The sequence below is a fragment of the Tamandua tetradactyla genome, chromosome 3, assembly GCF_023851605.1.
Source record: "Tamandua tetradactyla isolate mTamTet1 chromosome 3, mTamTet1.pri, whole genome shotgun sequence".
Lineage (NCBI taxonomy): Eukaryota > Metazoa > Chordata > Mammalia > Pilosa > Myrmecophagidae > Tamandua > Tamandua tetradactyla.
In genome coordinates, this window is record NC_135329.1 from 47,664,717 (window position 1) to 47,683,474 (window position 18,758).

Here is an 18,758-nt window from a genome sequence, read left to right on the forward strand (position 1 = left end):
TTGGTACATGGGAGCTTGGGATCCCGGTAAACACCTAGACAGCTTGGATAAGAATTTGAAACAGACAACCATAATGAAAGAAGGTGTGATTTCTAAGTAAAATTCAAAGAGGTAATCATGCAGAGTTTGCATGCAGGTAACCACACAAGAGGCTAATGAAAGAGTGGCAATCACAAAGCCATGTTTGAAAAATAAAATGATGGCAGAAAATTAATAACATGAACCTAAACTATAAGCCACAAAGTGTTTAGTAAAAGCCAATTGGGGGTGAGGTCAAAATAAATCTTTCTAATATCTAATACCTAAACAGAAAAATCAGTGGTAACATTATTTCAAAAACCAAAAATGATTCTAGTATAGATGTTCTTAGAGATCCATGGTGAGCTGATTTCTGGCTTTAACTTGGGCAACTTATAGTTAGGTTCAATGTTTTACTCTCCTCATAGACAATGAAAAATTTTTGTAGTATGCCCCTCTGTGGAGGTGGGGGAGGTGGGGGAGGGGAGGGGGAGGAGACAAAAATTTTTTAGGTGCTATTTCAATTTTATGAAGTCCAAGATTAAGTGAACGATTACTCAGTGATGACACCAAATATGCTTTTATCTATATATATGAACAACAAACAAGAAAATGAAAGGATTACAATATATTTTTTATCTAATCAACATTCAGAGTTTAATTAAACACATTTTCTATTGGACACATTGATTCATTATCAAATTCTTCAGAACAATAAAAATATAAGGTCATATCTTTAGAATATAGATAATACAAGTTACAACAGAATGAACTAGACAAGCTAATTCCTGAAGAAGCTTATGTGAGAAGAATACCATAAAGCTATTTTAAAAGGGAAAGACCTGTAACCTTGAGCACAGCAATCTAAGTTGAATCCTCCATAGAATTATTTAGGCATCCAAGGCTCTATGCATTTCTATCTACTTTTAACTCCATAAGAACTCCTTGGAGAAGTTAAATCAGCAAAACTAAGCATCACCTGCTTCCAAAACCCATAAGGCATAAAATGTATCCTAAATTTTAGCTTATGGACTATTCTAGAATTTTTTTTTTTTTTAATTTTTTTTAATGGGCAGGCACTAGGAATGGAACTCGGGTCTCTGGCATGGCAGGCAATAATTCCTTCGCTGAGCCACCGTTGTACCATCTAGTCTAGATTTTTGAAGCAATAAGTTAGTTAATGATTTAGTCAATCAAGCAACCACCAAACAACCATGCAACCAATCAGCAAGTATTTATTGAGTGAGTTGCCCAGTCAGTCCCCTGTCAAGTTCTAAGGGAAATTACAGAATATGTATCAAACATTGTCTCTGATTTCCAGCACTGACTATCTGACTGCAGAGGTAAATGCATTCCTCACAAGAAAATATTTAACTTAGGTGGCAATATGAACAAAATGAATTATCAATTGCCAAGTGCCAGGTCCTGGGCTAAGTATTTTATATTCACTTCCTAGTTAAATATCACAGCACTCACATCAAATAGAGATTAATATTCCCACTTTATAGATGAGAAAACTGAGCCTCAGAGACTAAATGATTGTACAATAAAGAAAACTAGCAAACAAATGACATAGCCAGAATAAAAGACAATAATGTAAGTTTAAGAAATTTCAAAGAAAGTAAACATATCCAGGTTATTGAGTAATTGAAGAAAGACTTCATGAGGTTTAGGGTCTTGAAATAGGTTTTAAAGATTAAACAGAACTTAAATCAGTGAGGTAGAGGAGTAAGGGAATTCCTGAGAGAAACAAAAGCATAAACAAAAGCTGAGCGATGGGTAACATAAATACACATGACTGCCTGGGGCTTTGCATGTTGGGCGTAACAGATAAAGTGAACTAGACTAGGTCAGAAAGAGGAATTGGAGAGTCAGGTTGTCCTTGGGCTGGGAAGCAGAATAAAAAGAGCAGAGGTTTTGGAAAGGTCATCTGTTAGCAGTGAGGAAGCTGAGCTGGAAAACGGGGGAGAATGGAGGCACTGGTGGCAGATGGCTTCCTCCTGGTCTTCATGACCATCTCCTTGAAGTAACTGGCTTCTAAACAATAGATTACCTTCACGTGGAGGGGATGGCACTTCAATGAACAGATTATAAATGATTCTGACTTCTATCTTGCTGGTTTGGATGAAGCAAGTTGCCATGTTGGGGAGATCTATGTGGCAAGGGACTGACGATGGCCTCTGGTCAACAGCCTGCTAGAAATTGAAACTCTCAGTCCAACCCAAAAGGAGGTAAATTTGCCCTGGGCCTTGCAAGTGAGCTTGGAAGATGAAACCTGCCAGTCAAGCCTTCAGCGAGGACCCCAGCTCTGACTGACATCGTGACTCTGGCCTAGGGACGGATGATGATGCAGAGGACCGAGCAAGCTGTGCCTGGGTTTCTGACCCGCAGAAACTGGGAGATAATAACTGTGAGTTATGTTAAGCAGCTAAGTGAATGGTAATTTGCTGCACAGCAATAAATAAGTAATATGAGGCCTTAACCAGACGTAAGGGGAAAAGACCTCAAGTGCATCTTAGCAGGTGTGATATGGGGAGTAGCCCAGCCCCCTTACTTCAGGGACAGGAAAACCTGGGTAAGTGACTCACCCACAGTTACACAGTTAGCTAGTGGCAGAAACAGGACCGGTCTCTTGATTCTACTCCATTGCTCATTCTAATGCAGGTACTCCTAGAACAATGAAAACTTTATGTCCAGACGCAAAGAAAAAATCTGGAAGGTTAAGTTTAATAAAAACCTGAAAGAGATTCCACCATCAATTTTTGTGAGTCTACTCAGGGCAGCCAGCGTGGCATAAGTTGTAAGGTTAATCAATCACATTTTTTGCTTCATGGTAACTTGGAGACAGAATGCAGCAAGAGCTCCATAGGATGCAATGCACATGGTAATCTGTTTTGTAGCATTAAAGAGAAATATTCAGTGCTTCCCAGTCCAAAAGGAATGATTAAAGGCCTCCCACAAACCTTTGCAGAAAGATGTTACTAATGTCTGGCTATGAACAAAAGAATATAGCTTCTAATGAACAAATGATGTGACTTGCATCATCTTTAGCAGTGCAACATTTAAGAAGAATCTCAGTCTAAGATTTCCAAAGACAAAAAAGCTGTGCTTCTTGCAATCAAGAGACACAGAGTTGAAAAGGGTAACAAAATTGGGTGAAAAGGAAAAGAGACTACAAGAACACAGTACTTTGCATACAATAGATCCTTAAAATATATGCGTGGATCAGTGAGGATAATGGAAGACCAGCTGAGAAAAGTAAGCACCATCTTTGCAGAAGGAGAACAAGGCTAAGAAACAGCAGGGTTTTGTTCTTTTAAAGTATATAAAATATTCAAGCATTCAGAATAGGAAAGTTATGACTTATGTACTTGTGGCAGAAGTGGCTTGCTTATACAACAGCCATGACAGTCCTCAACATAATAGCCTTCTTCCACAGCCATGGGCTTTCTAGCCTCAGGGACTGAAACACTATTCTGAGCAATCATGAAGAACTTAGTTCCCTTGGCAATGATTAGTTTAGGAATGGGTATGTGGACAATATGTGCCTAGACAGTAGGATAAAGGGACTTCTGGGAAAAGATTTCTTTACAAAAAGAAAGAGATGAATGGGAGAAATCGGCTTTCTTCTTTGTTGGATGTTGTGAGGGTCTAGATGCAATGGCTGGAACGGCAGCAGTTATCTTGCAATCGTGACAGGACATAGCAGTGGTATGTGGAGTACAGCAGAGCAGAAGGATGCTGTTCTAGTCTGCTAGTTGCCAGAATTCAATATACCAGAAATGGAATGGCTTTTTAAAAGGGGAATTTAATAAGTTGCAAGCTAACCGTTTTCAGTATGTGGAGTACAGCAGAGCAGAAGGATGCTGTTCTAGTCTGCTAGTTGCCAGAATTCAATATACCAGAAATGGAACGGCTTTTTAAAAGGGGAATTTAATAAGTTGCAAGCTAACCGTTTTCAGACCATGCAAACGTCCCAATTAAAACAAGTCTGCAGATATGTCCAATCCAAAGCGCCCAGGGAAAGATACCTTGGTTGAAGAAGGCTGAAGAAGTTCAGGGTTTCTCTCTCTCACGTGAGAAGGCACATGGTGAACACGGTCAAGGTTTCTCTCTCATCTGGAAAGGCATGTGGCAAACACAGCGTCATCTGTTAACTTTCTCTCCAGGCTTCCTGTTTCATGAAGCTCCCTGTTTCATAAAGTAGGCATTTGCCTTCTTTATCTCTGAAGGCCGCTGTCTGGAGGACTTTGCTTCTCGTGGCTGTGTTGTTCTGCTCTGCTCTCTCTGAATTCCCAGTTTTCTCCAAAATGTTTCCTCTTTTATAGGATTCCCATAAACGAATCAAGACCCACCTGAATGGGTGGAGACACATCTCCACCTAATCCAGTTTAACAACCACTCTTGAATGAGTCACATCTCTAAGGAGATGATCTAATTACAGCTTCAAACATACAGTACTGAATAGGGATTAGAAGAAATGGCTGCCTCTACAAAATGGGATTAGGATTAAAAGATGGCTTTTCTAGGGTACATACATCCTTTCAAACCAGCACAGATGCAAAGTACCTTCGTCTTTGATGATGCTTTTAAGCCACTGATTAACCAACCCCAGAATCACTTTATTTCTGTGTTGCTTGTTACATGAGATTTCCTCATCATTTAAGCCATTTCTTGTTGAACATTTTGTATCTTGCAGTCAAAGATATTCCAACCAGCATACTTACAATGCCCATTTGAGAATGATACCAACAGGGAATCCCTACGGCTGTGAGAAATCTCCTTCTCTATCAAAGGATGGGAATTCCAGTCACTGCTTTGAGCATGAACAAACCTGAGTTTGAATCTCAGCTCTGTTTTTTAATGAGTTACCTTAGGCAAGTTACTTGATTTTTCTCACCTGTAACTCATTTACATGAAGGAGATAATCACGCAGGATTGGTTATTAGGATAAAATGAGATAATACATGAGAAGTACCCAGGACAATGTGTAGCACACAGAGGGTACCTCAAAAAACTTCATTTCTTCATTTTCACTCTGACTCAAAAACAAACTAACTGGGGAACTCAAGAGAATCATGAACAATCTTCAGAGAGAAACCTGAAGGTGTCTTCTGGAACAAAGAGCGCAAGAGGAGAAAAAACATAACCATGGTCTGAAGCCAGAGATGGCACTGGGGGAAATGGAATTTGGCAAGACAGTTCCCAAAGTCCATCTCTACCTTCAGGATATTGAAGAAGAATAAAAGGCTAAGAGGGATTTGGATGAGAACTAGGCTTATCTTGACAGAAAACCCCACTATTAGGGTTCCTGTGCTGACTCTAAGCCAATAACATGTTGAAGTTCTGTTTCCAGGTTGTGGGTACTGGATAGCACCAGGGGCCTGGAGAAATAGGTGGAGATCCATCATCCCAAACTGGAGCATCAAATAATTTATCTCAGTGGCATGGTCACACAGGGTAAGCAGACCCTTTGGTCATGTGAGTGTGACCCTATCCACCTGGTTCACACTGCACAAGCAGATTCAGAGGGGCTGGTCTGGGGTCCAAGCACCATCTTCCTCTGGGAAGATGCATTCCATGTGCCAAAGAACTGACAGCCATTAGGATTTTGAGAGTGGCATTCTGGAAAACTGAAGTCTACTTACATTCTGAAAAAAGTATGCCAGCACACAGTGAGGGAATTTGATGTTGCTTTCAATGTATTACTTTTCACTTTATTTCAAAAAGGACTCTGTTTTGGTTTGCTGAATCTGCCAGAATGCAATATGCCAGAAATGGATTGGCTTTTACAAAGGGAACTAATTAAGTTACAAGTTTATTGTTCAAAGACCATAAAAATGTCTAAATTAAGGCATCAACAAAAGGATATCTTCACTCAAGAAAGGTCAATCACATCCAGGGTTTCTCTGTCAGCTGGGATGGCATGTGGCTGGCATCTCCTGGTCCTTTATTTCTGGGTTGCATTGCTTTCAGCTTATGGTTTCAGTGGTTTTCTATGTCAGCTCTCCAAGCATCTCCAAATGTCTGTGCCTATGTTTTCTCCAAAATGTGCTCCTCTCAAAGGACTCCAGTAAGCTAATTAAGACCCACCTTGAATGGGCAGGGTCACATCTCCTTGGAAATAATCTAATCCAAAGGTCCAAAACACAACTGGGTGGGTCACATCTCCACGAGACACCTAAGAAAGATCCTACGCACAAGTCTGTCCCACAAGATTGGAATAGGATTAAAAGAACATGGCTTTTCTGGGGTATATAACAGTTTCAAACCAGCACAGACTCTATTTGCAGGGAATGCGTAGTAAGAATAGATTTGAAAGAACAAATTTTTCATTTTTTCCTTTTGGCTGCACCAAAATCCAAGCTCTGTTTCCTGAGAAAAATGTGTATTCTTTACCATAAATGTAGGCTTGACTTGGGTTCTTTGCATTCCAAAATGGAAATGCCATGATGAGTACAGATTTATTTATTTTTTTTTACGAAGATGAACTAGAATATGAAAAATGTTTCCATAACACCAGTTAGATACTAGTGATCTATTAAAGAGATGGCTCTATTTGTAGTCAATTCTTTGGAGAGAAGAAAAAGTATTTTTTTAAAGGAATAATTTGGGTTTAAAAATTATAGCATATAGTTTTTATATGAGTATTGAAATATTGAAAGTACATTATATCTTCCACAATTGAATTGTGATTATCACTGGCTGACTTTTAGGATAGTAATTTAATTATGAAATAAACACAAACTGCTTTTTGATGTCTCTATTTTTCTCCTTTGTAATTTTGCCTCTGTGCTAGGATCTTATTGGTGACTCTCCTGTTTGGTGACCTTCACATAGGATCCAGTTGGGAAATCATGTACTCCAGTCATTCCATTCCATTCATTCATTCAAAAAGTGTGCACCAAATCTTTGCCATGAGCCAGGTAGGGTGGAGGATACTTTCTCTACATAATTTTCACTGTTCACAAAATTCTATGCAGCAAATTGCCACATGACCCCTCCTTTACACTTGCGGAAATGGAGGTTTGGAAGGGCCAAGTAACCTGCCCAAAGTAATACTGTGCAAAAATGGGACTTAATATTGAAGTTTATAATGCTTGCCTTGACCACAGGAATACCTGTCGCCTTTAAAAGTCTAATGTCTCACTGTCCTCTTTTACTTCCTTACCCTTAATCACAGTCCTTTCCCATTCCAGCCTATCCAGCAAAACCTTAAATTTTAAGTTAATGGCATCTTCTATATATTTTACTACAGACCCTATAATTACAAGACAAATTACAAATAGGCAGAGGCTGTATCTCTGTAATCAAAACTATAGGTGCACTTCAAACAGCCCTTAGACATGGCAGGCATTCAAATCGGTGCTGATTATGAGCTTGTTTTTCAAACATCCCTAGGTTTAGCAATTCCTTTTTCTTATATATACTTAGTTTTTAAAATGTATAATTTACTCTTTATCACCAGAAAGAAATCTTTTGAGAACTTGGGAAACAAATACTCACTTGTGTATGACACTCATTTGCTAAACACCAATACCGAGCCAATTTCTTAAAAAATGATTTTTTCAAGATCTTACCAGAAAACTGAAAAATACCAGTTGTCTTGAATATTTCCAAACTAAAAAGATACATGTAGCTTTACTTGATGACATCCAGATAAGCAACTTAGTAAATTACTATATTCCATATTTTCTTGAGGATCTTGGCCTTTTTTAAAAAAACAAGTATCCTAAAACATGCATTCAAATGATTACTGCCTGAAAGTCGTGGCTCTAAAAATTACCTTTATTTTAATGACACAGCTGCTGCTCAAAACATTTTGCAATGCTTCTTTATTCATTTCACAAGAAAACTAGTTTTCATGTAGTTTTAACATGTTCTCCATTAAACCAGTTTTACAAAGCTTGGTTAACTATCTTACCAGATTTGGCTCGAAAGAACTTTTTGACTGTTTCCAAAAATCAAATCCACCCTCACAGGATCAAATATTAGCAGTCATTCAAGATATTAAAATAATGAGCCACAAGTTCTAAAGGAGGATAAGCCCAGGGCTTGGACATATTATACCCTCAGTAAATCTATTTGTTGAATGGATGGGAATGGAATCAGACCTGAATTCTAGTCCCAAATCTGTTACTCAAACTGTATCACTCCAGAAAATTTTTTTAGCTTCCTTGAGCCTTATTTTTCTCACCTGTCAAATGAAGATGCAACATGATCGCATGGTCTATGTCCTTTTTTAAGGGACCCCTTTATCAAGAAATGGCAAATTGTTGAAAAAAGCATATACTTTCTCCAAAGTGAGTTCAATAAATAGTTGCCAAATTAATTTGGCCATAAGCATTCTGGTATGCTTGGAACATGACTGATTTTTCATAGATAAAACTCAAATCTAAATTCCACAATAAATACTCGGTGAGTTCATTTTACACATGTGTAAAGCACATTTTAGATTTTATGGCTTATTCCAATAAACTGTCTTGTGGTTCCTCCTATTGGCATTCATCACGTTGGCCACTTACAATGGCAGCGTGATGGCGCATGAACAGAATTTACTACACACTAACCAGGTACTTGGACTACTAAGACTTTTCTCTCTAATTCTACATAGAAAGAGTTTTTATCTCATCATAGATCTTCAGACATCAGTAAGGTGGAAGGGAAGGATAACTTGAGGAGGGGCAGGTGTTGTCATAATCATTGCAGGGACTTCTACTTCTAGGAAGATGGAGCAGATAAACTTTTCCCTAGTCTGCCCTGGACATTATATCTAAAACAAACCAAGAAGACTCTGAGAGGTGAAGAGAAGAAGCCAGACCAGCTAGGAAACTTGGGACACAAGAAATGACACGGAAACGGTGGTGAGTTCCCCGGATTTTCTTTTTGCCTCATGTACCTGGTATCTGGAATAGAAGAAGCCAACAACCTAAAAACACAAACAGGCACAGACACACACACACAAGCCCAAAGAAAACTCTGACCTCTCCACTTAAAAGACAAGTAAAGACGCAGCCTAGCAAGACAAAAAAATCTCACACAATAACTACTCTACTTTAAACAAACACCATAGAAAAATTTGTATCCCCAGACCCATGCACACTAGCCAAGGCTGAGTGGGAGTCAGACTCCCACCCTCACCAAGCTATAAGGAAGTGCCCAAGCCACCCCACTGGGGTGGTGGCAGAGAAGGCTGAGTAGGGACCTTATACAAAAATCAGTGCAAAATGGATCACTGACTTAAATGTAAAACTTGAAAAAAAAAAAAAAAAGTAGGAGAGAATCTTTGAGGTCTAATCAGAGTTTTTAGACCTGACACCAAAAGTATAATCCATAAAAGGAAAAATTGATGAGTTGAACTTTAACAAAATCAAGAACTTTTGCTCTATAGAAGACCCTGTTAAGAAGATGAAAAGACAAGTGTCAGACTGAGAGAAAATAGTTGCAAACTACGTATCTTATAAAGAACTGGTATATAAAGAACCCTCAAAACTCAACAGTAAAAGTAGAAACAGTACAATTTGAAAATGAGCAAAAGACACAAACAGGCATTTCACCAAGAAAGATATTAAAATGGAAAATAAACATATGAAAAGATGCTCAATAGGACTAGCCCTTAGGGGCACCTCCATCAAAGTGGCTCAAAGAAAATACTGTGGCAACATCAAATGCTGGCCAGTATGCAGACGACCTGTGGCAGCCACTCTGGAAAAACAGTTTAGCAGTTTCTTTTTTTTTTTAAAGAAAGAATAGTTTTTATTAAAGGAATACATGAAGATGGTTAAGTGAAATCAAATTGTTCCAAAAGGCTTACAATGAAAACAACAGTACCTTGCTCTGAGTTTCCCTCACCTCAATTGCCCTTTTCATCTAGTTTCTTAAAAAACTAAGTATGTGGGTGGGCCACGGTGGCTCAGCAGGCAGAGCTCTCACCTGCCATGCTAGAGACCCTGGTTCGAGTCCTGGTGCCTGCCCATGCAAAAAAAAAAAAAAAAAAACTAAGTATGCAATTACCATACAACCCAGCAATGGCACTCCTGAGCATTTATCCCAGAGAAATGAAGACATGGTCACACAGAAACCTGTATAGAATGCTGAGGCTTTATTTATTACGGCCAAAAACAAACCAGATGTCTACCAACAGGTGATTGGGTGTACAAACTGTGGTACATCCACTCCATGGACTACTACTCAGTAATAAAAAGGAATGAATTACTGATATAGTTCAACGTGGATGATTCAACAGAGAATTACGCTGAATGAAAAAACCCATTCGCAAAGGTTACTTACTATATGATGACATTTATATTATAAAAATAGAGCACAGATTAGTGGGTGTCAGAGATTAAGGAGGGGTGGCGGGGGAAGTGTGTGGGGGTATAAAAGGACCACACACCTGATCCATGGGGTGATAAGTAGGTTCTGTATCTTGACTGTATGATTGTCAGTCTCTTGATTATAATATTGCACTACAGTTTTGCAAGATGTTACCTTTGGGGGATACTTCTTAAAGGATGCAAGTGTTCTCTCTGTGTTAGTTTTTACATGTGAATCTGCACATGAATCTATAATTATTTCAAAATAAAAGTTTAATTTATAAACATAAAAATAGGGTGCATGGGTGGTTCAGTGGTAGAATGTTCACCTTTCATGCAGCAGTTCTAGTTCAATTACCGGACCATGTAGCCCCCTAAAAAAAAACCATAAAAATAAAAACATGGGGGAAAAATCTTGAGGCCCTACTCAATCAACCTAAGGCAAACCTGATTTGTTCCTCCTATGATAATGGTTCCCAACCATGGAAAAACAGGAGTCACCAGGAGAATTTTTTTAATTAAAAGTTCTAGAATAAGAAGATTCTAATTCATTTGATCTGGATTAAGACCAGGTGCAGATAAAGCAAGTGTGTGTGTGCACGCACGCACACACACACACAATTTCCAACGTGATTTTAATATGCAGTCAAAAGGACACACCAAGCTGCAAAGGAAATTAGGAAATGAGGCATTTATTCTGGGTTTTATTACCATGTAGAAAAGAAAGAAAGATATTGGGGAATACCGATTTCTAAAACATCCCCACGACAATCACAACAAGGTAGGAACACTGTAGGAATTAGTACTCTTGTTTTCTAGACAAGACAATGACAGTTTACCCATGGTCATATTGCTAATAAATGCTGGAGTTAACATTTGACTCCAGCCCGTCAGGTTTTAGACTTTAAATTCTAAACTTTAAAACTAACTAAATAGATTAAACTAACTTAACAAATCTCTTTCTTTCCTCTTTCTCTTGTAGAATGCAGATTGGAGAATAAGGAAGATGAAAAAAAATAGAGATCACAATATGCTGTGGTAAGGTGCTAGGATAAACCATTGCCCGAGGCATTACAAGAGAACAGAGGAGTTCCCCAACCTAACCCACATTCTGACCTGCCTCTTCTCATGATTCCTGAAATTAAACTCAGCTTCTAACGATCTTCCTCTCTTTGTCCCCAAATAAAAAACACATATTTTATATTTACAGGCACACTGGACACTACTTTGGTTGCATTTAATGATTTTCCTCTACTATAAGCTCCTTCCTCCCCCATTTGTATTTATTTGATCCTCCTGTAGTTTTTTTTTTTTAAATCTTTGATTAGAAAATTTCTGTCCAAAAAGTTTGTTTTTGAAACATATTGCCTTCATTCAAGGAGGTGTTACTATGAGCAGATGCTTTTAGGCTCTATAAAGATAACACCCTGGATGCACAAAACTCTCTGAGTATCCCTCTTGGAGACATGCCTACGTTAACACATGAAAATAAGATGGAGGAGGCAGTAAGTTCTTAGTGTAGGAGTAACTGCAACCTTTCTTTTTGCTCTGCCACTGTCCGCACCTTGATAAAAGCTATTTATTTCCATAGCTGGTGAAAGCTGCTAGACTTAAAGATAAACGAGCACATACTGAAACAGGAAAATCATCCCCTCTGCCTTCATCACGATCATAGACCCCATGGAAACTCCCACTCCAGACCTCCCCTGAATTCTGCTAATGATTATAAATGGCAAAGAATCTCCAATTTAATTGCAAAAGGTAATGATGCAGTGAGCATAAGATTAGATTCACCACAGAAGGTAATATCCTCAAACAATAAAGAAAAAAAATTGAGAAGCTTTGTGTGAAGATGGCTGCAATCAATAGGAAGGTTTCTGTATTAAATACTACAGTAGAGGGTCACAAAGTGATATTGACAGAACTGCTGACAGGGGATACAAAAGGGGGAGAGAAAACTAAATTTGGTCTCTGCAGAAAATAAGTTACAGATTAATGACCCTCCCATAAAATCATTTTGAGATGACTTTGGGTCCAAAGATGTGTTCACCATTTGATTGTGAAATGGGACTGCAAAGTTGAGGCAAATGAGAACAGCTTAATGCAAAGGCACTGGATTTTAGGGTTATTTTCTTCTTGGTAGAGCATGCAAAGAACCCAGATGACTCCACTCTGCATCTCCTTTGACCAGGAGTTGGGCTCTGTACCCCAAAATCTCCCCTCTAAAGCCTGTCATGGGGCAATAGGAAAGCATTTTTGCCTCTTCTTCCCTTACATTTACACTTCCTTAGGAATACCCTATTAGAATGCAAGTTGAAGGAAGGGGATTAGAGAGGGAATACTGTTGTATATGCCCTAGACTTCGCATCAAAGTCCTCCTACAAGCTGGAGGACTATGAGCACAGAGTCACCCTCTGGGGACCTGCAGGTGTAGTCCATGGAGGACGATCTTAAGCACTAAATTTCTTTCAAATGTCCTATTTTATCTTAAAAATTTGCATTCTGCTTTATCATACAGAGATATATTTTATTTAAATTTTTAAAATACAAACAGTGATTTTTTTCCTCAAATAGTATTGACGCCTTAGGAAAACACGCCAACTCTTTATTTCATACTAAATGTCCTAAGACTCCTTTTTGACCACTGGGAGTTTAAAACTTTAACAGGTCACTTAATATTTTTTACAAGTCTGGCTTATATGACACATATTAATAATGATAAATCATTATTCATGTCATTCTTCAGCTCAGAGGGGTAAAAAAAGGATTTATTAATATTGTAAGGGATCAGGAAGGGAAAGCGCTATATAAGCATCACAGGAACAAATAAATGTAAGACAAGAACCATAACTAAAGAAATCTATCAAATAGATATCATCCCCAATTCCCATTCTACTATGTTTAAGCAATTTGGCCTCCCTAGGTATAAAGGACGTTATAGGCTCTGTCATTTCAAATTATTTATTCTTAATTTTGCTCGACAAAGTTGTTACTTTGACATAAGAAAATTCAATAAAATTATGAATGCATACGAAATTGCCTTTGTGCATGTGGGGGGAGGTGGGGGTATAGTCCATGTTTCCTTTTTCTTTGTTAGAGAAGTTGTAGTTTTAAAGAGTAACCATGCATAAAATACAGGACTCCCAAATGCTACCCTATTATTAACACCTTACATAGGTGTAAAATATTTGTTGCAATTAATGAAAGTGAATTTTTATAATTATTCTATTAACTACAGTCCATATTTTAACTTAGGGTTCATGTACTGCAGTTCCATAGACTTATTTTTTAAATTTTTATTCTGTTGCCATATATATAACCTAACCACATTTAGATATACATATTGCAGTGTTGTTAATTACGTTCATAGTGTTGTGCTACCATCACTACCATCCATTACAGAAACATTTCCATCATTCCAAATAGGAATCCTATACATTTTAAATCTTAAAAGAAAAATTTTTAAATAATCAAACATGAAGACTATGAAAAGCATCTACAAATAAGAAGAATATGTGCCCTATGAAAGAAAAGGCATTCCAAAAGATAAATATTCAAAAGGAAAAAGTGGTTCCAAAGTCAGTATGTGCTAAATATTAAACAAGGTCTGAAAATGAATGAGCTCGGTTGAGGGACATAATCTTTTAGATGGGAAGTGTGAAGAGCGCATTCTTTCTTCTAAGCGGCAGTTCTGTACCGCAGTTTGATTTGTGGAGTACCAGATGGAGAGTGAGAAGGCCTTTTTACATGCCCCAGTCGTCACAGGATCACATATATAGGAATAGCTGATATGTTTTGGTAACCCAAATCCATATAACTGTAAGTCCACATGTGAGTGGAGGGAAGATAAACTGAAAGAACATCAAGTCCAGTCTTCATCATTATTTTTACAGCTTCATATTTTTACAACATTAAAAGAGTTAGTCAACACTATTAAATAATTATTTTATGTGTTCCTACATAAAATCGTGATTTTAACCAAATCTACTTTAAAATCCATTCATTAAAAAGATAACATACTTGAACCAGAAGAATATACTTTTGGATGTTTCACTTTCTCCTTTGGTCAGATTTATGACAAAGAATGGGAGTTCTGACAATTCCCTGAGTTCTGAGTAACATCTGTATGCAGCTCTGAGGGTCAATTCCTAGACTACTTTTACCTGAAAGAGCCAGTCACGCAATTCTTCGGTGATTTGGTCCATTCGTTTATTTCATAATTAATGTCAAAATTCTAAACATACATGAATCAAGAAGTATATTCTGAATTCAGTCTGAGGGCCAATTAAAAAAAACAAAACAAAATACTTTGTAATTCTTTGTACTCACCACAGCTTGGCTTGAGCTTTCTTGTAAATCCCACAGCAGGATATGGTTATCAGCCAATGAAATGATTTTTTTCCCATCTCCCATTGGTTCCCAGGAAACACTAAGAGAAAGACAAGTATCAAATATTAATATGGTACATTTGAGATACCCAAACTTGTACGTAAGAGCTTTTATATATACATCCGTTATATATATAGCTCTTTTCTGGGCCCATAATCACTCAAACTATTTATTTAAATTATTAATTGACAACAGTTATGGTGGACACTGTGGTTGTCTCATCAACATCTGTTTTATCCCCCAAAAATCAGTCTAACGCACTTGTTAACAATGCCTTCCAGTGACTGACTTAAGAAGGACATCTGAGCCAATTCTGGCCAACAAGGGATGAAGGCAGATCTATTGGGTGGGGGGGTGGGGTAGGAGGATTCTTTAGGAGGATCAAGGAGAGATGTTCTTTTTCATCCCTTGTACTTTATGATTTTGGATAAAATGCTGTAGTGGGTTGAATGATGGGCCCCCTCAAAGGACCCAGTGAATGGTAATTTATATGGAAAAGGGTCTTTTTTAAGTTAAGGATCTTGAGATGAGGTCATCCTAGATTATCAGGGTGGCCCCTAAATCCAATGACGAATGTCCTTAAATGAGAATGGCAGAAAGACATTTGAGACAAATGGAAAAGAGAGGAGGAGGCCACGTAAAGATGGAGGCAACGGTTGGAGTTATGCAACCATAAGCAAAGGAACAGGAACCACCAGAATCTGGCTGGAAGAGATAAGGAATAATTCTCCCCTAAGTCTTTGGAGGGAGCACAGCCCTGCCAATACCTTGATTTTAGACCTCTGATCTCAAGAATACGAGAGAATAAATTTATATTGCTTTAAGCCTCCAAATTTGCTGTAATTTGTATGGCAGCCCTAGGAAACTAACACAGATGTCTACATCTTTTGTAGCCATCTCCCTACCAGCTCAAAGATAAAGCTAAAATACTGGAGGAGTTGGGAGGAAAGAGAAGAGGGCAGCAACCCTGATATGCCAGGGTCCGTGTTTGTCCTAACTCTGGAGTCCTTGTTACATGAGAAAATGCTCTAATGTTTTAGCCAATTTTCATCCAAGTTATCCATTACCTGCAGCTGAAGCATCCTAAATGATACAATGCATATTTGAAATATTAACAAAAGACTTAAAAATTACATCATCTCTGTGATAAAGCCATAAAAAATCATTTCAATTTGACCACAAATATGGATTTTGTCTTCCCTGATTTTTCAAGTGCTTATAAAGAAGAGAATTTCATTTCATGTACTCTAATGTGTAACTGAGTACTATGTCCTAGAATTCAGAGATGACACCAATAATAGACTGCAATATTTCTTTTTCATACTGAACGTAATACCAATTGATTAGGGCATCCTCAGATTTACATTCCTTATATTATCATCTCAAGACTTTCAATGTCTTGTAACTTTAATTTCTTTTAATCACAGCATTAATATAAGTCAAAACTACACCTTTTCTTTTCCTCACTTATAGCTTAAGAGACACATACAAAGCTCTAAAGAGCAATATTTAGCACGATTCCAGGGACACCACTCTTAAATTAGACAGAATTCACTTTACCTTTTCTAACATCAGCAACAAAACATACATGATATCCAGGAAACAAAATTTTAAACAATAGCTAGAAGAATGCCAAAAAATCTGCTTTCCAAATCCTCTGCTCCTATGTAATTAAGATAATGACCATTTTTAATTCTGAAGACACTCCTTTAGAGCAAGATGATCAAACTTCTCTTGGTAGTCTGTTTTCACAGGTAAACTCATGTAGAGTTCAGGCAATTTGGCAAAGAATTCCAAGGAAGAATACGATGCAGGGAGAGAAAGATGAAAATGGCAATACACAGCTCTTGTCCTGGTAGATAGCAATGCTCTTACCTGTGCTTGACATTTTCTTCATATTAGCAGCAATAAATTTAGGTTGATTTATAAGCTCCTCACCAGATCTCACTTACAACTTATGCATGCCCCCACCCCCCCGCAACAAAAATTAAAAAAAAAATTGGAGCAAAGAGAATTTTTGACCATGAACACAGCAAAGTTAACTGGTCAATACTGTGTCAGCAAAACTATAGTCTAAAAGTTATTACCAAGGTAATAACTTGAAATTGTTCACGGAAACTCCAGAAAGCCAAAGACACCCAAGTAACTTGCAAACTATGGGATAAGGATTAGCCAGTTTCATGTGGAAGATTAACTACCTAATGATGAAGCGGAGTTCAGGTTACTCACAGCCTTTCTCACAGACCACTTTTAACTACTTAAACCACGAATCAAGGTTACCTTCTTCCTTTAGTGCTACGAATATTTGACTAAGGTTTCCCTAGCCAGATCAAAGGCTTCTGGAGGACAGATGTAATTTATTATATCTGTTTTGTATTACCCACAACGACCATCAAAATTTGGGATGCACAGCACTTAATAAATATTTTCTGATGAGTCCCAAGTAAGAGAGAGGAATTCCAGGTTTAAGAGTAACTACGCCTTATAAAAATTATATTAAATTTAGTTAACTACTAGTATATTCATGTTTGGAATATAGCCAACAATCCTAATTGAGAAAAAGTTTTGAAGGTCTCTGAACTATCAAAATCCATGCACTAAAACTCATGCACTACTTATTATTATTACTACTGCTATTTAATAGAAACATTTCTGGGCCTTTTTCTCAGAATTTCCTTTACTTTTTCATTTCCACACAGTTCGAACATATTTGGTTATCTGATTTCTAAGTCTATAAGAAAATAAAAATCAGTGTGTTTGTGAGAGGTGCTGTGTTAAGCAGGAACGTGGTAATAAGGCAAGCTGTCAAAAAGGATTACTTAAGAGCAGTGGATTAAAAGGAAGGAAGCAAAAAGTAGGAAGTAAAAAAGACGCAATAGTTGGGGGTATTTCATGTTGAACTGAATTTGAAACAGTAGTATGGACTCTGCAAAGCCTTAAGGGTTACACTGTGTTATAGTTTGTGCGCCTAATAGCTCTTAATCATGGCCAAGAATCACTGTGACTGATGTTCAGTAAGCTCTGTGCAAAAACTAGTAAACATCAAAATATACTTTAGAAAATTTTCCATCTAGAATGTTCTTTTTTTTAAAGTTTTCATGTTTAACTTCACTAAACCTCGATGATCATGAAAAGTCAAATCATTCAAAATAAGCTAATCCTGGGCAGTACAACAGAGGCTCAGTGTCAGAACTCTCACCTGTCATGCTGGAGAGCCGGGTTTGATTCCCGGAGCTTGCCCGGGGAAAAATAAAATAAAAAAATAAAAATAAGCTAATCCTTAGGATTTCAGATAGCTAAGTTTTAAACATATTCAAAAATTCAAAAAAAAAAAAAAGCAAACTGAGTTAACCTCACGGAAAATATGGTACAAATAAATCTACATTATATATTACTGCAGATAAAATGAGGCTCTTCAGTTACGCTCTGGGTTGTGTCACAACTAGATAATGGATGACAGATGCTAACATTACGAGTTAAAGGTATTTCAAGGCAAATGTTCAGAAAGTTGGCATCAAACAAAGCGCTACAAATAGCAAAAACATAGCATATTACTAGTCTGAGGTACGGCTCCCTGGGACCTACTCATCTCAATCCTCAAAGGGTCCCACTGGCAGTCCATGCTATAACCCTGTGTAGTTGAGAGCTCCCCATACCTGAGAAATTCCCTGTTTGCCTTTTTGTGCAGAGAGGAAGTCATACTCTCCTCATTCCTCCTAATCATTGCTGGAGACGCTGGTGAGGTACCTGCCTGCTAGTCAGGGACAAATGTATCTAATAGTTCCAGTACTTTCCTGAGTACTTGTTACAAAGCCAGGGAAGATGGAGGTTAATGCCAGATATCCCTGAAAATCCATTTCCCCATTCCTCTCATTTCTTTTCTTTCTTTGTTTTTTTTTCTCACAGAGCAGGAATTTTTTATTTTATTCAAATAGGGTTCAGCTAGGGGGATCATTTTTACCAAGTAAGGACATTTAAAAACCAAACTCTATCAATTCATAAAAGAAAGGGCATTCTATTATCAAGACTGCAAGA

At 37.7% G+C, this 18,758-nt stretch overlaps 1 protein-coding gene across 7 annotated transcripts in view; it reads right to left on the reverse strand.

Annotated features, from left to right (window-relative positions):
• Positions 1-18,758, reverse strand: part of EIPR1 (EARP complex and GARP complex interacting protein 1) — a 242,379-nt gene that overhangs the window by 22,148 nt on the left and 201,473 nt on the right. For all 7 annotated transcript variants that reach the window (XM_077153077.1, XM_077153076.1, XM_077153073.1 and 4 more), the window contains one exon: positions 14,664-14,763. In XM_077153077.1, coding sequence (XP_077009192.1) covers positions 14,664-14,763 — 100 coding nt within the window. The remainder of the gene's footprint in view (positions 1-14,663; positions 14,764-18,758) is intronic.